This window comes from Barbus barbus (assembly GCF_936440315.1).
Source record: "Barbus barbus genome assembly, chromosome: 19".
Taxonomy (NCBI): domain Eukaryota; kingdom Metazoa; phylum Chordata; class Actinopteri; order Cypriniformes; family Cyprinidae; genus Barbus; species Barbus barbus.
In genome coordinates, this window is record NC_136747.1 from 21,838,153 (window position 1) to 21,863,552 (window position 25,400).

The 25,400-nt window shown below is 38.6% G+C and overlaps 1 protein-coding gene across 1 annotated transcript in view; it reads left to right on the forward strand.

Moving 5' to 3' along the window:
* Positions 1 to 25,400, forward strand: part of grin2da (glutamate receptor, ionotropic, N-methyl D-aspartate 2D, a) — a gene marked incomplete at its 3' end in the record, with an annotated part of 64,591 nt that overhangs the window by 14,179 nt on the left and 25,012 nt on the right. Inside the window, exons 2-4 of the mRNA XM_079442595.1 lie at positions 5,344 to 5,944; positions 17,733 to 17,999; positions 21,265 to 21,593. Coding sequence (XP_079298721.1) covers positions 5,390 to 5,944; positions 17,733 to 17,999; positions 21,265 to 21,593 — 1,151 coding nt within the window. The 5' untranslated portion in view covers positions 5,344 to 5,389. The remainder of the gene's footprint in view (positions 1 to 5,343; positions 5,945 to 17,732; positions 18,000 to 21,264; positions 21,594 to 25,400) is intronic.

Below are 25,400 nucleotides of genomic sequence, written 5' to 3' on the forward strand. Positions count from 1 at the left end.
TGTTGAAGTCAATATCGCCCAGACATTGGAAATGGCATGGAAGAGGTTCATGGTGGGCTTTTTCAGATGCTGTTGCATGACATGGGGCTACCCGGATTAGCATCTCTTATATATTTATTTATTTTTCCATTTTTTTCCCCCCAAGAGAGTCATTTCGGATAAGTGCTTCTCTCTGGAAAGCACTGCACTGCGGACCTATGATCTGAACAAGTGACCATCTGTTCAGCCCTCCATTTTTTCCCCCAACAAGCAACTTGCACATGTAAGAAGAAATCTGCAAGCTACTCAAAACCCAGTGCACAGATGCTATGGTGCCATAACAGAATATTTATAGGGGTTCATTGAGGAACATTGAATGATTTTTACAGTCATTCAAGACTGATGAAAGTGCGCTGCTGTAAATTTACCTGCAGCAAAATCCTCGTGAGGTGGTGGCACAGGGGCACAGCTGAAGAGGGAATGATCCCAGAGATGTCATTTAGCGAGAATGTTATTTAAAGGTGCATTATTAACATGAAAATGCCCTGAAGAGCCAGCATTTTCCAGAGCTGAGTAAAGCGTTTTTTTTTTTTTTTTTTTGCTTTTTGTTTTTGTTTTTTTGTTTTTTTTTACAAAAAAAAATGGAGGTTGCTCTGCGGATACCAAAAGCACAACCAATGCTTGTCAAAGCACTGTACTTAGCTTTAGACATTCACAGAGCACAAATTGCTGTTTTGAAAAGAGCGCAATTTCGGATGTAGAATACCTGTGACTAAAAGAGCAATAAATTCTTGTTACCTTTGTGAATAGATCCTGTTTTTCTACGGCACGCCAAGTCATAAGCATGCTGACAAGTCATGAGGACTAGGAGAACGGATTCCAAGCCAGTTAATTTCTCAGAGTCAGTCAGTCGGATACAGAGCTCCATGAATTTACTGCTGCCTGTGCTAGTACCTCAAGCTGAACCACGCTGAAAAGAACCTGCTTGTTGAGCAGCGAGTAGCTCTTATTTGATTTTCGACCTTCAGTTACCTTGACAAGTTCCACAGTTTATTTTGTTTGATGTAGTTCTGAAAGACTAAAAGAACAGTTCTGACATTTTGTCATTATTTACGCACCCTCATGTCGTTCCAAATCTGTGTGTTGTTTTCTTTCTTTAGTGCTGGTGAGTTTAAGAAAATCCTGCCACTCTTTTCTATATATTAAAAGTGAATTGAGGCTGGGGCTGTCAAGCTCCAAAATGATAAAAGAAGCACCATAAAAGTATTATGAAAGTGGTTCAAACAACTTGCATGTTCCAAGTCCTCTGAAGTCACACAATAGATTTCTGTAACGAACAGTGAGTCAATTGAACATAAGATTTGAATAATAAGAATCCTTTGGACCGGTGGTTCTCAACTACAGTCTTAGGGACAGACTGCTGTGCACGTTGTATGTTTTTTCTTATTTAATGCATCTAATTCAGATCATCAGCTCATTAAGAGAAAGCTTCTGAGCATGCCAGATAAGACAGACATACAAAATGTGCAGAGCCAAAATTGAGAACCACTGTTTTAGTTTTTTTTTTTTCTTAACTGGATCAAAAAATTGATTGAAATGGTAAGATTAAAAAACAAGCAAACAAAATATGTTTATAACGGGGTGAAAATATGGAGAGCTTGTGAACTGGAATCTAATCGAATTGAGAAATCAGTTCTATTCCTATTACTACTTCTCTCATGAACCTCTGTATTATTATTTCATGAAGCTTTTTGTAGAAATGTTAGTTTGGCTCATTTTGCTTCAGATTTCTTTGCTTTATATTATTGGTTCAGCTTCTTGAACCCCAGCAACTGCATATTGGAGCGCAGTGATGTGCTGAGATACGGCCCCATGCAGAAAATGTATATTTACAGTACGGCACAGAAATCTCAAGACATTTTTTCTTTGACTCATTTCATCATGAGGTCACTTGCCCCAGAATGAGTCTATTCTACTCTACTACCCTGAACGGATTTACACTGTGCCGAGACCGAAATACTTATTCCCATCGTACTCTTGGGGAAACATGAACTCACACATCAATACTCCACAGGGGAAGGTAAAATTGCATACTATCCCTTTAGAATCCCATTTTTTTTTTTTTTAATGTTCTTAGTAGCATAATTTGAACAAGACTTTAAATTGTGGGGTGGTAGTTGATTTATTTTAGACCTTTGGCTTGTTCTGAGACTGGAGTATAACATAAAGCCTGTTTAGCAGCATTAAGTTCTCTTTGTCTTTCAGCAGCTGCTTTGTCACAACATCTAGCTTTAAGTAGTTAAGTACAACAGAAAAAAAATTTGTTTATTAAATGATTGTGAAGTTACTGCTTGGTGGCGTTTTCATTTCTGTGTGCAAGTTTAGTCGCCAGTGTGCTTTCATGAAGGGTTACTTGTCATTTAGCAGACAATTTCTACTGTTCTACACAAATAGCAGGAGCTGTTTCCCTAGAGCAACACGGTATTAAGTGTCTTGATGAAAGACTTGATTGTGTTAGGCTTCACTTAGAAACTCCCCAGTTTATGTGTCAGTCCTGCCCAGAATCACATTTGTGACGTCTGCGTTATCAGCACAGAGTCTTAATCACCAGACGGCCACTCACAGAGGCAGTGACTGGCCAAATTGCCTGGCTTAGAGTGTTTTCACACTTTGTACGATTGCTTCAGTCCATAACCAATTTCAGTTGTTCCCCTCTGGTCTGCTTTCACACTATTTTCTGATATGCCGAAGCATTTCCGTTATCAACATGTGGCAACAAGCTTTTAAATGCTCATAAAAATAGAGAACAATGTTAGTTTCACCTTTTCGGTTTTGCAAATTGATTTCAAGGACATTTCAAATCATTAGTCATCGAATAAATGAATATTTATGAACTTGGAGCAATGTACTGTCTTGTATGTCTTAAAGCTTCTCATTTCTGTTTAAAGGTGTTTGAAGTGCTGTCTGGTTTCATTGTCGAAATCGTAGCTGAATTCAGTCTTCCAGAGTCAAAAGCAGCCCACTCTTTAAGTTCGTCTTCAGAAAGTCAAGCTCACAGACTTTAAGGGCAAACGGAATAATATCTTGGCGTTTTGTCGATCATCTTGGTTTTGCCCAGAGTAAGAGTGTGATATAGCCTACACATTTGTGAGCATATCATCAAATAAAAGTGAACATTACTTATTCAAATCCTGCACTGCTTATATACTGTAACAGTGTTGGCTATAGATGCATGAATGTATGTTTACAATTAAAAATATACTTTTATACAATAACTATTTGAATTAAATAACATTTTGAATTATTTTTGCATATTACAAAGAAAAAATGTTTTTTAGAGTCGTGCTGTGCGCCTCCTGAGGGCACAACCACTGGCCTAGATGACAAGAACCCTTAACCTCATTTTCACGAGAAATCATGTGGTTCCTTGGTGTAAACATACAAACCAGACTTTAGCGTCAAACCAATCTGAACATTTATGACACTTGCACCTTTACAGAGTTCATAATTGCCCATAATTACTTTGCCATGTTAGCCTGAGATTAAAAAAAAAACACATTTGGAAATGTATATAGTGCCTATAAATATTTACCCTATCAAATATTTAACCTCCTTTTCAATTTACTTCATGTTTAGAAGTAAGTCTGATGATTTCGCCTGAGGTATGTATTGGACTTCCTACTCTGTGTTTTTTGCACTCTCTTACTAATAACCCATTTGAATCAAACATAAGGAGCTTTATACCTCCACAGCTTCATTTATAATCATAGTTAACTATCCAGAACAGATGTTCCTATCTAGACTTGGTCTACTGTACGGGTTATTGTTTTCTTATCCATCCGTTACTTCGTATTTCTTTGAAGCGGAATTATAATTTTAATGGCTTTTTATGCTTGATGCACAAAGAAGTCACCTTCTCTGGTCCACAATCCCTTTGGATTTCAACACACCAAATGAGAACTGAAACCTATAGCCCCTTTGCCATCCACTTGAAGTGCTGTGCGCTGGACATAATAACACAAGAGCCAAATAAATTTAGTTTGTGTTCTTCTATTTAGTGTGCAGTATTTCCCCCTTACTTGCCACTGCAGTCTTTGCCTATAGGCTGGTGTGAATGCTGTAATGATGTGCTGAATTATGCAGCAGACCCTCTGATAGGCCCTTTCGCCTTTACTCAGAACTCCCTTTTAGGCATCTGTCCTTTACGTTATTGAACTCGCTCTTAAATATTTCTCTTTTTACCTCCTTTGCCTTCCCTTCTCTTCATTCCCACTTCACACACTCTGCTCCTATCCAAACGCCCACATCTCTTTCATTTTTTTTCACCCCCTCTTCTCTGCCTATTGGTCTTTCCCAAACGGATCTCGCTTTCCCAAGTCTTAATCCCCCATTCTGTGTCTTTTTCCCCAGTGTCAAAAGAACCACAAGAAGAATTAATGGTGGAGGGAAATGAGAGAAGAAATTATGACGTCAGCGTGCCTTTTGGTTCAAAGCTCTGACATTAGCAGCTCCGGCGCTGAAACGTAGCCAGTATGACGGAGAGATAGATGTGCATTTGTGCTTGTGGGTGTGTGAATGTGCTGCCAAGCCCTGAGTCAGTGCTTTACTTAATATGCGAATATAGGTACGCTTGTGATATACATCACACGGTATAACACACTATTGCCTGTCTGTGCGCTCACATACACGTCGTTTGTGTGTAAATAAGTGTTTAGTGGGAGGTTAATTAAAGAGAGTGTGTATGTGCACGTCTACAGCGACGGCGGAGGGATGGGTGGGTAGGTTTCGATGGCTGGCGTACAAAGTGACTTGAAAATGATTCATGGTGTTGCTGGCGCTTACATGGCCTGCCATTTGTATCAGCACAAGCGCGCCGTCTCTCCCTCCCTCTCTCGTTCTTGTGTGCTCTCACTTTTTCGCTCATTGTGCGAGGAACACAAACAAAAGGCGCGGAGGGCGGCCTCATCCCCTCTGTTCTTCTTTACATTCACTTTTATTTACTCAGTCTGTTCTGAATCTACCCAGGCAGGGATGGACGCTTTACGACCAGGCAGATTTATAGCAGAGAATTGAGATTCTCTCCTGCGTTGAAGGATCTAACGCATGAATCAGTGCAGGAGGAGTAATGATTTCTTATGTTCCCTGGGGGGAATGGTTGGGTTCAGGGAGGTGAGATGTGTTAGCTTTCTTCTCCATCCCCGTGCAGGGACTAAACTACCGCTGCCAGGTTAATGTATCTTGGTGTCTGGTGGCGTCCTAATTGATGCTGATGGACTGTATGCTGATGGCTTGCTTTTCATGTTTTCCCTCTGTTCAGTTCAGTTATGGTGTTTCTAACAGTTCTTCTTTCTTTTTACCCTCAAGGTCTTGCATAAAGTGCTACTCACCCAAGTGGCTCTCTGGCTGTGTCATGTCAGCGAGACCCGCCCTTTCATTCTTATTGGCTGTGCTGGCATGCACTGGGCCGGCCCAGCCCTCCCCCCCACTGCTGCTCCGCCCCCGGGAGAGAGAGAGGGACTCTGGAGGGGCTTCGGGCGGAGTCAACATCGCTGTGGTCCACTCCGGCTCCTCCCACCTCCCGGAAACGAGCGCTGGGGTGGGGGGCGTGGGCGGCGCCTCTTCGGCGGGCTCCGGCTCCGGTGCTGGGCCAAGCAGTAGCAGCAACTCGGGGACGGGTTTTCTGAGTCGGGCCTGGTCGGGACAGGTGGGTGAGAGCGTGATGACACCATGGGGACCCGCGAACGTGATCTGGCTGGCTGTGAACGAGAGCAGTCCTGGGAGCCTCTTGCTACAGTTGTGCGAGTTGCTGGCTACCACTCCGCTACAAGGCCTTGTGTTTGAGGAAGAGAAGCCGCCACCACCCAACCGGGCACCGTTGGCACCTATGCTGGAATTCGTCTCGGCCCAGACAGGAGTGCCTGTGATTGCTGTTGGAGGAGGGGCTGGCTTGGGGAGAGAGCCACAGGTAAGAGTTGAGATTCGTTCTTGTTGGGTTACATTCAGGGATGGAACGTTTACCGTTTATTAAATCATGATAAAATTCCCCATGGTTAGTATTATCATTTCATATTTTGGTCACTTTATATTAGGTGGCCTTAACTACTATGTACTTACATCAAAAAAATTGTACAATGTACTGTGGCGGGAGGAGCCAACGACAGACACAGTGGGTGTGGCGTCAAGCCTCGGAGAGGTTTTTATTAAACAATAAAATGTACAAAAGTGTCCAAAGGGGGAAAAGTGTCCAAATAAACGGGGAATCTTGGTGTCCTCGTTGTGCCGCGGGGCTAGTGAAGGAGGGTAGTGTTCGTCAGGGAAGGGTCCAGGGAAGGGGCGGAGTCCGGTGGCCGCACGCGCTCCCCTCTCGTCTCTTGCGCGGCTCCTTCCATCTCCTATGGTCCCCGGCGCTTCTGGGGGACTCGACGGCCCGGCATCCTGGCCCGTCAGCCGCCTAACGGGTGCGGCAGTCCTCCTCGACGCACCCTTCCTGGACCCACGAGGACACCAGCGTGCATGCACGGGGAAGAGACCGGTCTCCCGAGGAGAGGCGCGCTCGGCGTTTAAACGGCGGCGGTGATGAGGCTCTATTCACATCAGGTGCGCCTCATCACACGCCGCCAGCCCTAGGTGTTCAGCGCCCCTCCTCTCTCACACACCCACTCCCGTCGGGAGCCTGGTGAAGGGCGGCGAATACGGGACGGGGTGGTGATGATGGACAGGGGGGAGGAAGCCGACTCGTCACAGTACTTATTGTGTTCATATTGTACTGTAAAACACTTTAGCTGCTATTGAGGTGGGATATGGGTAAGGTTAAGGACAGGTTTGGTGGTATGGGTAAGTTCAAGGGTGGGTTAAGGTGTAAGTGATGAGTTAACAGTTTAATTATACATGTACTATAAATGTAATTTATAAATGTACTTACAGAAATGAATTACAGATGTAATTACATAAGTATTTTTAAAAATATAAGTACAATGTAAAAACATGTATGTACACAATAAGTGCATTGTACGAAATTATTAATTTAAATAAGTACATATTGGGGGGTGGTGATGGCGCAGTGGATAAGACACATGCCTTTGGTGTGAGAGACCCGGGTTCGAATCCACTGCGAGACACCAATGTGTCCCTGAGCAAGACACTTAACCCCTAGTTGCTCCAGAGGCGTGCGACCTCTGACATATATAGCAATTGTAAGTCGCTTTGGATAAAAGCGTCAGCTAAATGAATAAATGTAAATGTAAACATATTAGTTAAGGCCACCTAATATAAAGTGGGACCCATATTTTAACTATCATTAAAACCATATTTGATTACCGCAATTTGAACAACCCGGGATAAATAAATACTATCCCGCATTAGGGGTGGGATAATAAATCGATGTGCAGATTTATCGCAATATTTCCGGCCACGAGATGTTATCGATAGTCTAGCACCAACTATCAATATTTTTTTTAAACATGCAGAACACCTAAATTCATACATACACTGTGGCTGTTTACCACTTTGGCTTACCAGAGCGGCAGTACCTCCAGACTTCTTGTGGTGGCTCTTCCCAGATTGCGAATGGTCAGATGAATGGAAATTGTAATTCATAGTGATGAAGAAATACAAGCGTAATAGCAGACAAACAACAAATCAGAGATGCAAAATTGCCCCGGAACAGCTATCAGCGTGAACTATAGGCACCGATCGCGTTATTATTGCAGAGCGCATATTTAGTCCGTAAGTAGCCTAAACTCTCAGCTCGGATCGCAGGTGGATTTCCCTCATGAGTGAGAGAGAGCGCTCTCTCTTTACAAGTGCGCATTATGCAGTGTGGGCACTGACTGGCAGAAATATAAATCTGCACGACGAAACAAAACCGTGCAGTGTGTGCGCTTGCCGCGTGTCTATATATGTATGAGTATATGTTATAAGTAGGGCTTTCAAAAAAAATTAGAATTTTGAATATTCATTGAATTTAAAATAAAAATCCACATTCGAATGCAAAAACGTTGCATTCGATGTTAGATGAGCATCAGGCAGCCTTATCAGTGACCTGTAAGTATCAGTGCAAGATGCTATGACGAGGTAAGTGTCGTTACATTTTAATGCATTTGATAGCCTATCCAGTTGAACCCACTAGATGCGGCACTGCTACGTTGTTCATTCAAAATAATGCGTAAAAAGAGAACATCAATGCGGAAAAGATGTTGTTTACATCAAAACTGAAACCAAGCCGTTCACACAGAACGCATATTTATCGCATTTTCTATAGGGACATCTATCACCGTTGCAACAAGAGAGCCGCATGTTTAGAAAGCAATCTTTTTTCCCCATCCCACTGGATCTCATGTTTTTAAATGAAGAAAGTACTCTTTGTGATTGGTTTTCGGTCCTTTGTAAAACTACATGTATGATGCTGTTTTGTTTCTAATTGTTTAAGCAACTTAATTATATATGGTATAGAAACATTATTTTAAACATTATACACCTATATTTTAATTGCTTTGAAGAAACGTGCATTAGTAATATTTTGCTCGATGTGCCCTCTTGTGGCCTCAGGAGAGAAGCCAAAAGCTTCTTTCCCCCCTAACTGAAATTACAATATGCCTTTTAAATTCGAATATAATTCGAATATTGATAATATTTAAGTCCAAAATTCGAATGTAGTTTTTCAGCCAGTTATTCGAATTTAGTTAAAATACATAGACATTTATTAATCAATTATCGTTTTGACTTAACCCCTTTCTTTATTTAAAGGTTGGGATGTGAGGTTTAGCATTTTATGAAATTTTTTCAAAGTTTTATTTGAACATTTTGTGCATTAGATAAACTGTTGTCAGTAATGTTGTCATTTAAAAGCCGGACATCATTGGTAATGTTATTGTTTTAGTGTGTATGCAAAAAAACAAAAAAACAAAACAAATTATTAGTTGATTTTAAATATAAAACTCGAAGCGATTTGTGTCAGTACTTTTTGAACATTTCCAGCACATTTTAACAGTAACGTGATAATACTGGTAACTGTGATCATTTTGAAGAAATTTTCATATTGTTATAGTGTTGTCAAAAATATTGATGTTTCGATAAATATCGATACTGAAATATCTGAACGGTACCAATATTAATTTCCCGAAGTATCGATACACCGATACTAGCCGAGCTGTCACTTTCACTTCTCTCCAAAGGCGCGTGGACAAGCACCACACGTGACCGCACTCGTCTCCTTCGCTCTGGTTAAATGGCAAAAGTGAAGTGAATAGAAAGATGACTGCTCTGGTTGTTAAAGAACACAGCAGCAGCGCTATCTGTAGGGATCTATGATCTCCGCGATGCAGAGAACGCGCACGGAATCTCCGAATCCAGTCATAAAAATGGAATTTACAGTTTAACGCGGAATGTCCCGGAATTTGTCAAAGTTTGGATGAAATAATCAAAAGTAGGTCACTACACTTGAATCAAATCGGACTAGTATCTGTAAATATTAAGCTGCAAAAGTCGATATAAATATGAATCCTGCATGTTCTACGTGTCTCTGTGTGAATGTGCTGCATGTGCGGTTTTGTTTACTAATGTGGCGCACGCGGTGATTTCAGCGTCTGCCGTCTCAATGAGGACATAAATACATCAACAATATCTCCAGAACTGATCTGAAAGGCACTTTAAGAGCATTTTACCATTTAATTTGAGTAAAACTAGCATCATATCATACACACACAGAACTTTAAAAGTATTCATGGCAACCCGTCAAAATAAAAGTTCGGTTTAACTTAGCCTATTAAAGACCGTGAGCCAGAAATAGGCTATATTACTATTATTTAGTAGAATGTACATAATACTACTACTTACTACTACTGTTCATTTTTTTAAAAAGAAATAATCACAAAATATTTTAATTTTAATTTTAATAGTAAATCCCCTTCATTTGCCAAAATGTTTAATTTTCATTAATTCAAATATAAATTAATTAAAATTGTTTTATGCCTTCATCTGATATCCAGTAAAATTTAAATACACAACACAGAATTTCTGAGGGAGAAAACACATTTCATAAGGCTACTGTAATAAATACAAATTGTTTGTATGCATTCAAATAATAGACATGCTAAAACACAGAATTTGGTAACAATAAAACACAAGGTGAGAAAAAACTAAACGTGTCATTTTTGCTACACTTTTAATAAATTAAATGTTAAATTGTATAATTTTCATGATTTTAATGAATTAGACATGCTTTTAGATTAATAGCATTTAATTTGACCATTAAAAAAAAAAGAGTCCAGAAAAATTCAAACGGAAAAAAACGGAATCCAGAAAAATTAAAAATTGAATGTAGAAAAAAATAAAATGGAATTTGGGGAAAAATAAAAGGGATTTCATAGGGCCCTATATCTGGAAATATTTTGGTTATGAAGCAAATGAGAATATCAACAAATAGAACTTCGGATTTTAATTAGTACATGTATTAGTAAACGTTAGTTTCAATTAACATTTAACTAAGATTAATAAAAGATTAATAAATAAATCAACAAATGCAGTACCTCAAGACATTTTTTGTTCATGTAAAATATACCGCATGTTCTCGACTTGTTACATTTATCTTTAAATTAAAAAAAAATTACCCCCTTAATATTGTGGCAGTTTTTTTCTCCGTGGTATCGAAAATGGTATCGAATATCGATATTTTTCAAGGTATCGTATCAAAGTTAGAAATTCCAGTATCGTGACAACACTATATTGTTACATCTTAAAATTGAGAGAATAGAGGCGACTGTCACGGTTTGGTTTCTGTTTAGTTTCCCTTTTGCCCTTATTTAGTTTTTCCTGTTCTAGTTTCCAGTCATCAGTTAATCAATCATTCTCATCACCTGTGTTGTATTAATTATCTCGTTTACTCCTTTGTCCTGTTCCTTTATAAGCACTCTGTTTGGTTTGTTTCATCGTCCTGTCTACATGTTAATAAAGGAAAGAGTGAGTTGATGCATCGGCGGTCTCCTTTTCGTTACTTACTTTATCTACAACCACATATTCCGTTACAGTGACATTTGTTTCCAAACAAATGGATTCTCCAACCAAATGAAAGAATTTCCTCATCCAGATGTGTATGATTTTCTTACTTATGTTGAACTCAAATAAAGAGTTCAAGTAATATAATCCATCTTTTAAGTCCATAAAGACCATCTTTCATTGGTCCCTCAAAGTTGATGCTTTAAAAAACACACAAAACGATCATGACGGTACTCCATACCACCCCAGATGGTGAATCATTGTCTTCTGAAGGGAAACGATAGGGGTTTATGAAGGAAAAATATTTGTATTTGTAAAATATTTGAAACTTTTTAAATTACAAACCATTTCTTTCAGCCTGCTGTCAGCATGCTGCGACTCTGTGCCACTGCATTTCATTTGTAAGTTTCACAAAACTAAAAGTTAATTTTACACATTTGAGAGCACTTGTAAAACATATTGGGCAAAGGCGGAATTTCTGTTATATAATGTGATTTATTTGTTGCTTGCAAAAAAATGTGTTCCCTTAGAAATCCACAGATACTAAATTGCCATCAAGGGAGAAAGATGCTTTTTGTACTTTCGACATCATCTAGCAGGCGCTGCCTGCATTAGAGTAGCCAGACAAACCCTGACCCCTTGGTGCAGTCTAATTGAAAAAAAAACAAAAAACTGATGCTCATTACCATTTTCTTTAGGCCTAATTCTTTTTTTTTTTTTTTTTGTCTCTTCTTTCCTCGAATGCACAAAGCACTTTTCCCCCAGAGATGTAATAGTATTTGGTAATTTTTCAGCCATGACCTCAGTTGTCCTCTCTATGTACACTGCTCTCAGCAGCCTGGAAAAGCACTGAGCTGTCTCTCAGATATGCCTCTTCTAATTTTAGTGAAACAGTGGGTAATTATTCAAAGTATTAAGTATTAGTCAACAATACAGGTCACCCAGGGTTTTTTTAAACAGCGAATGGGCAGTAAACAGAACAGAATGTTGTGTAAGAGGCCTGTGTACGGTAGTAAAGTGTTTTACCAATGTTATGGTAGATTATTTTTAAGTTATGGTGCCTATACACACTGGAATTTATCTATGTTATGGCTTAGAGGGAAAAAAAATCCAAAAAGGTTTGCGAAAGTGATGCACAATCATTTGACCAGAAAATTGTACTTTACTTTACTTACTTTACTTTTGTCATTTAGCAGACGCTTTTGTCCAAAGCGACTTACAAATAAGAAAAAGTAACTAAAACTAAAAGTTACAACTCTATAAATACTATATACCCACATATTTAAGAAAATAAAGAAATTAAATAAAATTGACACATGCATATAACATTTCAATAATAAACATATAAATGAAAAAACTAAAATAAAAAGCGATACTTCTATCCCTTTCCGGTGTCCCTGCCCGATGGAGTCGCACAGTAGAGTTGATGGTCTTTACACTCTTTACTTTTGTCATTTTTACTTTTTACATTGTACCTTTTGACTTCTAAAGTTGTATCAACCCTCTAAAGACAATTGAGAATAGCAGATGCAGAGAGGATTTCTGAATGGCTGGAAGAGTGTGAGAAACTCCCAGATTAATTTTTGCTGTTTATAGACCCTGGGGCTGTCAGGTAGGATATTTCGGGACACATTTTAGTGATTGTCTGGATATGATTTGATTTGATGTATTCCAAAGAAAACCGCTAAAGCACCTTTAATCTAAATATAAACTATGTACATTATTAAGATGACATTGTATTTTCATAGTAAGGTGCCATCAATAACTTAAAATCTTTTGAAGATGGTTTTGTACCCACTCTGTGATTACAGTGAGCTAGTGTTATTCCTACACAAACGCATCCGATACATCTATCGTAGTCAGAAATGACTCAGTCAGAGGCCTTTTGAAGGTCTCTTTTGTCACTTAAGCCTCATGTTGTCAACACATGCCCTGGATTTACAATATTTAAAATCTGTCTATTTTGCACCCCCCCTCTTTTGAACAAACACCGCCTGGGCTTGTTTGGAAAAATCCCTTCTTAAATTATTCATTCTGCGGCAACCGGGATCTGCCATTCACATGTGACGGTGGACTAAAAATTCACTGTGTCGTACTACTTAAGATTTCAGCATAATTAAGATGACCAATTAAACTCGAATAAGTTTCAGTCTACCTATGTTGTTTTATTCACACCCGGGAGACAGCCTCTCCGCCACCGCATTTCTCTCCTGTGGAAAAATATTACATTACATTTTCATTTGCTTGCTTAGGCTTTAATTAACTACACTTAGAAAGGCTCATGTGTTGTGGATTGGTGAGAGCGTGGGTTTGGAGCCATGGAGTTACCTCTCTCACAGGGCATGTCTCCAGAGACTTCTTTTACCTCTTCACAAACCGCCAACCAGAGCAGGGCACAAAGGAGTCACTTAACTGGTTTAATTAGGACAGTAATTAATTACATCATGTGGTTAAATATTTCTGTGTGAGAAGAAAGTAGATGTTTCAGACACTGTTTTGGCACCCGTCACACTCTACCAGAGCTGCAGAATGTAATGCTGCAAGTGCAAATCCAGTTTCAAGTGCTCAATGTAGATTGATTTCAGCCGAATCAAAGCTGCAGCATCAGAAGAGACTGAAGTCTGTTAGTACTGGGATTCTTTTGAAAACACAAACACCTCTGGCACTCGCTCTCTCCCTAAAAGAATGAAAAATAAATGTAGAATTGCATATTGCATCTGTTTTAGGCAGATTTTTTGGTGTCATTTTTAAACATAGCCTTCCAGGGTCCATTTTATTCTCTGAAAGCTTTTGAATAAAATAAAATAACTTAGTCCATCTGGACCTCAATATGGCACATAATGCAGTACAGATGATTATTGCTGTCTCAGGGGCACAAGCTAGCACGTGCACAACTTAGGGTTCAATTATAGTATGCGCATAAGAAACCAGCAGGATTCGGTCGCCATGCCATTATAATGCAGAGCTATGCAAGGCTATAAAATATGTGATATTCATGCAACAATGCAATACATCTTGAAGGCTTTCAAATCTCCTTAGCAACAGCTTTAAATGTATCACTGTAGAGTCATTTCAAAGCTTGTAACCTCTGATTACAATGGGTAATTGTTAAAACAAAAGTTTATATTAATATCTGTAAGTGTTCCATTTAGATTTTTGGACTCTTCAGTTGTCTATATGTGATATGTGTGAGAAAATGGCACAAAGCATCTAAATTTCCACTCCTAAAACAATCGAGTTCAAATAAAAAATGTTTCCTGTCACATTTAAATAGGTCATTTTTGAGAGGAAAAAAGAACATAGATTTTTTTATTCTTACCAATATAGAATTGATCTATACGTTTCCAAAAATATAATGCGTTTTTGGTTTGGCTGCTAAGAGGTTGCAGAGCAGGCTGTTGCAGAGCCAATTCTCTATGTACAGAATGTAATTGCTAACAGAAGGTACTTCATTAGCACATATAGATTTACATCTGGGGTCATTTAGAGCTGAAATTGATCTAGTTGTGTTTAATATACTGTATATTGTTTTGCAGTTTAATCTAAATCTTCCCACCTGCAATGCGTTTAATGCATGCTGCAAATCCAGTTTCAAGTGCTCAATGTAGATTGATTTCAGCCGAATCAAAGCTGCAGCATCAGAAGAGACTGAAGTCTGTTAGTACTGGGATTCTTTTAAAGCACAAACATATCAGGCGATCCAGCCCCCATCTCCAAATAGAATGAAAAAGAAATACATTTAAGTTTGAAAAAAAGGAAAGCATAATTTTTGTTTTTGTTTCTTGTAAATAATAAAAAAACAAAACCTGTAAAATCGCCATCAATTATACAGTAAATAGCATTAATTTTTTTAATTATATATTTTCATTTCATTGTATATGCACATCAGGAATGTCTGAAATGCCTCTCTCCCTCCCTCTCGCTCTCAGTAAAATATAATAAAATATAATTACCTGCTCCAATTTTGGTGTATCAAATTTATCAAGGTATTTGATTCCAGTGTGGAGTTGAAGAAAATTACATTTACATTTATGCATTTAGCAGACGCTTTTATCCAAAACGACTTACATTGCATTCAAGTTACAGTTGTTTTTTTTTTTACATTTTATCAGCTCTTGCTTTCCCTGGGAATCGATCCCATGACCTTGGCGTTGCTAGCGCCATGCTCTACTATTTGAGCTACAGGAAAGCGTCGAAACGTGGAAAATATAACCTGACCCATTTAGGCGCTTCACTGCTGCAAGTTACAGTACTAGTGTAAGCTCTTTGAGCTTTTACAAGCTAGTCTTTATTTAAATATAGAGCGGAGGTGAGACTTTATGCCTGGTTAATGCTCTGCAGTCGTGACATTTTTCTCCTCACCAGGTTTGCGGCTCCTCTGTCTTAGCTGTTATTATTTGAAAGACTCAACGTAATAGCCTGGCTTTATCCTTTGGTCACACAGTATGAACACTTGTTGTGGGAAGTCGTGGCCTAATGGTTAGAGAGTCGGACTCGTAATCGAAAGGTTGCGGGTTCGAGTCCCCGGCCGGCAGGGATTGTAGGTGGGGGGAGTGAATGTACAGCGCTCTCTCCACCCTCAATACCACGACTGAGGTGCCCTTGAGCAAGGCACCGAACCCCCAACTGCTCCCCGGGCGCTGCAGCATGGCTGCCCACTGCTCCGGGTGTGTGTTCACGGTGTGTGTGTGTGTGTGTGTGTGTGTGTGTGTGTGTGCATTTGTTCACTACTCACTGCTGTGTGTGTGCACTTGGATAGGTTAAACGCAGAGCACCAATTTCGAGTATGGGTCACCATACTTGACAATACGTCACGACTTTACAACTTTTTACTTTTTGTTTTGCATGTTTGTGTTGTAATGAGCATGTTAGAAAACATGCTGAGTGCCTTGAATGCTGACAGAGATGTTAAAAATTCCTGTCTGTATTTTACAGGTATGTATCATGAATATACTAACAGTGTAAGTGTAATTATAGGAAAAAAACTGCCAGATTGCCAAGGTAATGCCTAGGGGGAAATTATTCATAAGGGAAAAGTACGGCAGAGTTAATTGAGATTTTATTTGCATAGGAAGTGTTTGTAATGGGGAAAACTGTTCTAGATGAAGACAAACTTAACATCAGCGAGTTCAACAGCAAATTGTAAGTAGTTGCCATGGCCGATATTTTGTTGTGTCAGTATGTCAGGTATCTATACTGGGGTAAAAACAAGCCAATTTGGCTAGGTTTTAAACACAATGTCAGGTTAATAATAGACCCGAAGACATGCTGTGATAATCTTTTATTCGACAAGTTGGGGTGCTCATTTACCCAGCAGGCTGGGTGACACATTTAACACAGATGGTAGCTCATTTTGACTAGAATTCTGGGTTGATTTGACTTCATAAAATGGTTATTATTTTAATCTTTCTATAACTCTAGAAATAAATTGATTAACCGTGAACTTGAATAGGCTGATTTGCAGTCACACAATTATTAGTTTATATAGATGACTCAAACCATTTAGACAAAATTATCACTTTGGCTCTTGAAAATCAAATTCATTAAAATCCAGAAATAATAATGTCTGTGGAAAATATAGATGTTATAGACCAGAAAAAAACATGCTTAAGTTAAATTCAATATAGGAAAACCTAAGCTAATATTCACTTTTACAAATGGATGTAACACCACTTTGTTGTTTCATCATATATAGCAGGGGCCATCTTGTATGGTCACATCTCTTCAATTGCTCTGACATGGTTGACGTTTGCATAAACCCATCAACCCCAGCAAATGAAGTGAAGTTCTGGCATTTTCTTGGTATATTTTGGTGCAGATAAGCCAAGCATATTTAACCCAGAGGTTTTTAAAGCATACAGACACAAAGCCCTCATTCTCGCAGAGCACTTCACACTTACGTTTCTCTATGTAAACTTGTCTAAAGGCATAAATGCACTTGAAATATTTTCTGTAGTAGAGTTCCATCATAGTTCCACTATTTCTATAGTGCAAATTATGATTTGTCTATGTCATTTGCATCGCTGCAATTACAATATTTACTCTGTGTTGTTTTAGCAGCTGCAGTAAACACAACATCTGCCCAGAAAGGATCCCTCAAAGATCTACAGAGGTCACACTTAGCTCGTCTGAATTTTCAAGAAATAAATTAAATTATAAAGGCGGTACACTTTCTCATTTAATGGCCAGTGTCACCAGCAGGCACGAAACAGGTGTCATGCCACATTCGTGATATATTTGATCATGATTATGATGCATTAGCAAGTGTCAGACTAAGCGTTGCTATTTTTCACTATCAGAAATACGGCTTTATGTCAGAGCCATAAATCTCCTCGATTGTACAGTGGAATGGTCACCTTCCTGGGTATAGAAAAAAAAGATGCTGAGATGAGCTGAAGCAAAGCCGAACTGATTGTTTCGAATCCTAAAGCAGCCAAGGACACTAATGTCACCTGAAACACAGGCTTATGAATAGCAATGAATCCTTTACGTCATGCTGTGTGGGTATTAAGAATGACTGTATTGACCTGAACGAGTAAGAAGCAGAGAGTAAATGGAGGGAAGAGAAAAACATGATGAATGAGACGTGCTGAAACAAAGGGCTTGTAGATGACTGATCTAAAACTACGAACAGACGTTCAGAGAAAATTTAGGCTGGAAAGGGAATCTGTGATGCCCTAGTCTTTTCAGAAGTTTCTCTGTTTATGCAAAATACTGTGTTTCAAAGTTTCTCCATGTCCCACATTTTTGTGTTCTTTCAGGAGAGCGGCTCCGTCTACTTGCAGTTCTTGTGCTCCACTGGCCTGCAGCTGGAGGTTATTTTTGAAGTTCTGGAGGAGTTTGATTGGACAGCTTTCTCTGTGGTTACCACACGCCACCACGGCTATGAGGACTTCCTGGCCATGGTAGAAGGCATGATAGATGGCTCCTTCATCGGCTGGGAGAGAAAGAGCGTGGTGATGCTCAACCTGACTGATGACCCGGGAGGGGCTCGTACACGCAGGCTGCTGAAAGAGAATGAAGCTCAGGTCAGGAGTGAGAATATAAATGCAGTTGATTCTGAACGTCTGAAACCACTCGTAGAAATGCTGCTATTTTGAGCGCTTTTGTAACTGAATGTGTTTCACTTACAAATGTTATTATCAGCACAAACATTTTAGTGAAAAGTTAACATTTTAGTTTAAAAGTAAACATCAGAATAGTATTTGGTTTGTCTCTCTTTTGCTTTAACGACAGCAGCACTCGAGCAGCTGCTTGAACTCAACAAGCTCGTGTAAAACCTGATGATTGTGTTCTCCAGCATGATCTGAGAATGATCAAAGAGCATCTTGAGCATCAATGAAAACAAGAGCAGCTGACTGTCTGTACAAAGGAGTCACATTTCTTTCTTTCTTTAAGTCATTTTATTTAAATCCCAAAATGTTTATTTCCAGTTTAAAATAGAAGGCTTTTAATGACATCTTGTTTTATGGTAATGGTCTCATCATTGTTATTATCTTATCGTGAGAGAGAGAGCGAGAGAGAGAGACTATTTTATTTATTATTGGGACAGCTCTCATTTAAAAGGCCAAATCTTGGTAATTCCAAAGTTTTCACAAATAACTTTCTTGTTTAATCAGTTAATTTTTTCAAATCGTCATATAATTCAATCCGTTTTCTGAACTGCACTGGAAGCTCTTTCTCTCTGTTGCGATTGTCCAGTTCATTCTCTTCTCTTTTTTCATTCGTTTCCTTTCACTGAACTATCTTTCCCACTCCACCAGCTCCTATTTAATTTTTTTCCCCCTTTTTTTTAATTCAAAGTGGCTTTTCTGCCAGCAAAATTAACAACTGTATTACCAAATCAGTCTTGGTTAATTATAGAAGTATGAATATGACAACGAAAAGAGAAAAGACCGCTCTAATGCCCCAGAGCAATTATTCCATAGCACTCTAAAATCAGCAACATAAGGTAAAGCTCCTCATGCGTTGTATAAGTCACTTCCTCCATATTCCCTGCTTGATTTCTCGATTAACCTTCTCTCTCATCGCTCATGTATCCGTTCCACTCTTTCTTTTTCTTCTTACACTCTCTCTCTCTCTCTCTCTCTCTCTCTCACTCTCCTGCGTTCTTTGGCCTTTACGTGAAGGCTCCCAAAGAGAAGGAGGTCGCGTGACCTACGAAAGGGGAGATGGCATCCGTAATGTTACTGAGCAGCGTGACATTAAATGACAGTTTCCATCTGACCCAAAGGTGGCCAACTCAATTCCCCACAGGACTGGCCATGCCAGTAGACATCCTCGACGTTCAACAACTTGACTGATTAATTCTCCACAGTGTCCAAGCACCCAGGCTTTCAGACCCTAATCAGTGACTGATACAGGAACACATTCAAAGTGCCTGTCACAGTTCCATAATGGAAAAGAATGAGGAAAAAATTTAAGTCAGCTTGATGCAATGTGATAGGAACTTTTTTGCTTTTTCTCGCAGTGATTAAACGTTAGTTTGGTTTTTGTAAGGGCCCAACAGACACATGCTACATCAAAGTGCAGATGGTATCAGCAAGCTTTGTTATAAATGTAAAAACCCTGCCTCCAGTGATTTGCTTTGAAACGTAAGCTTACTAGCTTTATTTTATATTAATAAGCTTTAGCAAAAAGACCAGCATGATGATAAATTGTAAATGTAAAATGTAAACTGCTCCATTATCAAATCTGCTATCAGAATGAATAACACACTCCTCCTTCACAAGTGTTTAACCCTCAGAGGCCCAGAGAATTGCAACAGTTGTATAAAGCAATGAATTAATACATAATTTTCACTATATGTGGATTAAAAACAACACATAACAGTTGTACTCTGAAAATGTCAGAAAAATTCAAAGCCAGCTGATGCAGTTCATAGTGATATTCAGGTGATGGCAAAATGCTTAGATGGCCTAAAACTGTGAACATACAAGAATTAGAGACAAATTTTTAGTAAGAAATCATAATTTAAAAAAATCTGTTCTTACAAAGAGGTACCTATTCAGTCAATTATTCCATGTAATTATTAAATTTTTTCCAGCTGTTTTGTCATGTTCTCATTTTACAAATTAATTAAAAAAGTATGTTGTTATAGCAATATGTTTTGATATGAATAATTATCGCCGTATTTACAGTAAATGGTGAAATATTAAAAACCAATTTATTTTTTATTTTTTTATTTTTTTAAAAATTCAAAACTTTAACTTGGTGTCTACATAGTAAACTTTTGCAACCCTAAATACCCTGTTTCACAGTTTTGCATGATTTGCACAATTTTTAATATGAGTGTTTGGCCCTCTGATGTTAAAATGGGAATGAATGGAACCATCTACAGTATCGAAGTTTGCATTGTCATCAACTGCAAGTGTCAGAATTATATTTAAGGAGATTTTAAAATTTTCATTCAGTTTTGCCCATGAAACACAGAAAATAAAACCCATGGCCATTGAAAAAACATCTGGGGGTGTAGTTCAGTAGCCAGAGCCCAGTCTTGCCCTGCTGGAAGGTCTATTGATTCCACATTTCTACTTTCGCTGCAGTTGTTATACTGTAGGAATTGTTGGAGGAGTGCAGGTTACCAGTCAACAACCCTCAAGAGTAGTTTTATCTCCCTGTCAGGAGCCTGTAGCTACATGTCGACAAGTGGGATAAGCAACCAATCTCCAGCAAGAAAAACAACACCCCTGCACATCAAAGTAATTTCAAGATGTCTGACATCTCTGACCTTTTTCTGAAACATGTGAAGAAAAATCCCTTGTACACCTCTTCCATAGTTTTAGGTTTACAAAAAAAAAAAACCTCGGTCATGCTAAGGATATTGAAAAACACGAGTTAGCGTATGTATAACAAGCTGAACGGATCACTCTGTTCCGATAGGACAATCTCTGAAATTACAGAAGTATCATGAGCAGCCAGAAAGAGCTTCTTGAGGTTGACGATTGTAATACGTTTATTTATTTATTTATTTTTGGCGTCTCTTAAAGTCAGCATGATATTTATTTTCTAGACAACATTCTTTAATATTCTTTGCATGACCAAAGATATTTTTATAAACCCCAAACCTTTTTTTTCTTTCTTAATGTGACATTTTAGAGTAAATCAGTACATTTATTGAGAAACAATTGGCTCAAGTTCCATTTTCATTAAACATTACAATTATAATTTTTTTCTTATTTTCATCATTATACACGATACAACCATGAACGAGCATTAAGTAAACACATTTTGATTTTATGATTTTGGTTCCTTTGAATACTTATTCCTTTCTTGCTCTGCCACTCTGTACAGGTGCGACTGCTATATTGCTCACAGGAAGAGGCGGAACACATTTTTAAGGCTGCATGGGCATCAGGGCAGGCTACTCCCTCACATATGTGGTTTGCGGTGGGCCCGGCTCTATCTGGACTTGGTCTTGAGGGTCTACCCAAGGCTGTGTTTGCTGTGCGACCCCAGGGATGGAGGGACGAGCCGCGACGGCGAATTGCAAAGGGTGTGTCAGTATTGACGCACGGTGCTATGGCTTTACGTAGAGAGTACGGCGGGGCTCGAGGGACAAGCTTTGCTGGGAACTGCGTGATGGATGGAAATCAAACACAGAGGGTACCGGATAGAATCAGGTGAGAAAATCTAATTGATAGGCACTAAATTCACGCCTTTGTTTGGTGTACATCCCTGTCTCATCCAAAAAGGGATAGAATGCAAAACAATATACACTGGCATTCAAAAGTTTGGGGTGGGTAAGGTTTTTTTTTTTTTTTTTTCTTAAGCTGTCCAAGGCTGCATTTATTTGATCAATAATACAGTAAAAACAGATATTTTGTAAACTGCAATTTAAAATAAAATGGCGCAAATGTTAGTAAATCACGTTGCATGATTTTAATACTTTTCTGAAAAGGAAACTCCTACAAATGCATATTTTTTAGTCGTGACGTATTGTCAAGTATGGTGACCCATACTCGAAATTGGTGCTCTGCGTTTAACCCATCCAAGTGCACACACACAGCAGTGAGTAGTGAACAAATGCACACACACACACACACACACACACCGTGAACACACACCCGGAGCAGTGGGCAGCCATGCTGCAGCGCCCGGGGAGCAATTGGGGGTTCGGTGCCTTGCTCAAGGGCACCTCAGTCGTGGTATTGAGGGTGGAGAGAGCGCTGGACATTCACTCCCCCCACCTACAATCCCTGCCGGCCGGGGACTCGAACCCGCAACCTTTCGATTACGAGTCCGACTCGCTAACCATTAGGCCACGACTTCCCCCGATATATTCAATACGGTCAGGCGCAAAAATAACTGTCAACACCTTTTTAGCGCTAATTCTTCACAGCGCATCTTTAGTAAATCCTAACAGTACTATTTCTTTAAAAAAATATATAAAAAACTTTTGAAACCTCATAAAATCACTTGACCAGTGCAGAGTTAGAGGTATTTCTCTTTCTAATATGAATTGGATTGGGTTAAGATTGTGTTTCAGGTTTTAGTCTTTCAGCAGAGAAAGACTGTAAATAAATGCAGATATCCACTAAAAGTCAATTCTGTCAACATTTAGGAGTACACTTGTATATAAAGTTTGTTTTTTTTAAGTTTAAAATAAAAAGTTTATTGGAGTACGTTTTACAACTTAAACATTTCATGATTAATTTAATGTGTTACATAATCTCTTAATTGTTTGTGAAATTTACTAGCTGTTTCTGGATGAAAACAGTTTTACCACCAAATTATTTTCAGTGTAAGCTTGGGTCCACAAATCATGCATTTTAATTTTATGACGTTTTTATAAAATCATAAACAAGTATTTATTTAACCATGATCTGCACATAATTGTGCAGGGAGAAAAATTTCCAGCTGCATTTGAAAGAATAAAAGTACTGACCCAAATGCAGTCCTGACTCATTCCACTCAAAATTGTTAAAGCATTCATTTGATAATAAATATTTATTACATTTTTGTTGCAATATATCTCCCCACAGACTCCTAACACAAACTGAAATCGTTATTTTAGGCCGTGCATCACTGCTGTTAATTATGTATGAACAACACATTGACTTTGTACTGTTAGAGGAAATGGCCCTAAACCGGGTGCATCACGAACAGCAAAACAAAACAAAACAGATTTGAACGAGTTCCTGTTTCATCTCTCGCAGCACAAAATTCAAAGAGCGGTGCCAAACAGTGTGACTGAGATGACTGTATCAAAAACCTGTGTTGTCTGTTTCCTGGGTCTCTTTTCACCCATCACCCCAATGAGGCCACATGTGTTCAGTCACATACACACACCCTTAACCTGCATTTGATTTGTGTTTGACAGCCCATACTGCAGGGATTTGCTGCCTCATACTTCTCACAAATCAATCTCCAAAAAACTCTGGCCTCAAACAGAACCGTCGACTAGTCTTTTTGGTGGGGGGAGCTCTCTCAGAAGTGTTCATGTCACTCAGGCAAAAGTTCAAAAGTCAATCACTTAAACATGCCATCAGGTTATGTTAGCTGACCCTGCCGGTTCATTTTCATACTGAGCCGTTCTCTCAAGCCCACTTTACAAGGGCCGTTATCAATCATCAGATTTAGTTTGATGTGACATCTGTGTACTAGGTGTAACCAAAATGATCCATATTTTAAAATTAATTTCTCTACTCTTCGCCTGAAAAAGGATTTGCTTCTCTACCTCAAAGTATTGCAACATCTATTCCTTCAGGGAGCAAACGGACAGCCTTTAAGAGCTGCTGCTATATTTTGCTCAAGGTTTTCCCATTCATCTCTATTCATTAGCGCTGAGCACGGAATCACATCTATAGATCCTTTACAAGTGCTTTCGTACAGGCTTTTTCCATTGTTTCCCTCTCATTTAATTGTTTTCTTCCTTATTTTGAAATCGTTACAAACTGGATTTTAACCAACTCATATCCGATCTTCATGCTTTTCATATTGGATTTAAGCAGTGGGGAAATATGACACCATTAGCACATTCTGCATAGCTTTTTGTATACATTTTTTGTTCTCTAATTCATTTTTGAGAACAGATGGTTGTCCGGATCATATTTCACTTCCAAAATCAAAACAAAAATATAAGAAATTATACTTTCTGTATTGTCTATTTTTAGGACCATTAAGATTGTGACACTGTGACATTATTTTCATGACAAATGATATGTTTTCCTTTCACGTTCTCATTACAGCGATATATCAGGATATTTTACTTTTGAGTTTATTTGTAATTCTCATTATTTTCAATGGGGATTCTCATTAGGTTCTCATTAAATTACCTTACAATTTAAATAAAATACCATTATTTGTTTCACTGTACGATAATGAGAGTTTTTTTTTGCCACATTGTTATAATGAGAATTTGGGGGAAACTGTCATGAAAATAATGTCACGATGCAAAGACATTTAAAGCCCCATTAGCTTTAATTCTATCAAGATTCATACAGGTTTGAAATGACATGCAGGTGAGTAAATGATGACTGAACTATCCCTTCAATGCTCCTACAAATAGGCTGCCTTTTCTTTAAGTAAAAGATGATTTCTATTTCTTTCATTTGGTTTTTATTTAAATTGGAAATATATGAAAGCCTGTTTCTGTCATAAAAAAATAAAGGTAATTGTGACTTTTTATCTCACAATTGTGATATTTTTCTTGCAATTCTGATATCTCAATTCTGAGAAGAAATCTTGCAATTGTGAGAAAATTGTCATAAAAAGACAAAACTACCTTTTTATTTTTGTTCTGTGGTGGAAATGGGCTCCCATAGAGATTGAGCTGAAAATGTTTCATGCTAAGTATGGTGAGATTCATGCGGTCTCTTGGCATATTTTGATTGATATTGATCAAACTTTGAGCTATGAACCACCCATGCTTGATATTTGAGCTTGTGGTCATGTATTAATGAAGCTGAATTGATTATTATAATGTTGGTCAGCTGGATAATGGAAAGTTACAATACAGCTTCTAGTATGAGTAAGATTCATCCACAATCCCAGAGTTGATGAAATAATGAAATACCGCTTTGATTTATATTTCTTTGTCCTCATTATATTCCAGCGTTATCTGTAGTCCAATCAATGGCACTAGTTCAGAGATTACACGTACGGTTACTGTATATTATACAGATTCGTCTCTGACCGTCGCACCGTATGACGTCTGCTCTGGGAACAGTATAATGCAGTCACTCCAGATTAAATATGGAAGCAGATGTGCAGAGAGCTGTTCCTAAATCAATCATTAGAGGCTGGCGCAGGAGATGAGAGCGCTGGCATTACTATGAGTAAGCATATTGCAACAGACCTGTTGCCCCCTACTGCTAACTTTTTGTTACTGCTTAAGTTAATGGAGTGTGATGAATGCTCACCTGTACTCCTGCCCACTGTTATTCACCCTTCATCGCCTTTCTCCTTTCAACCTTTTCACCCTCTTT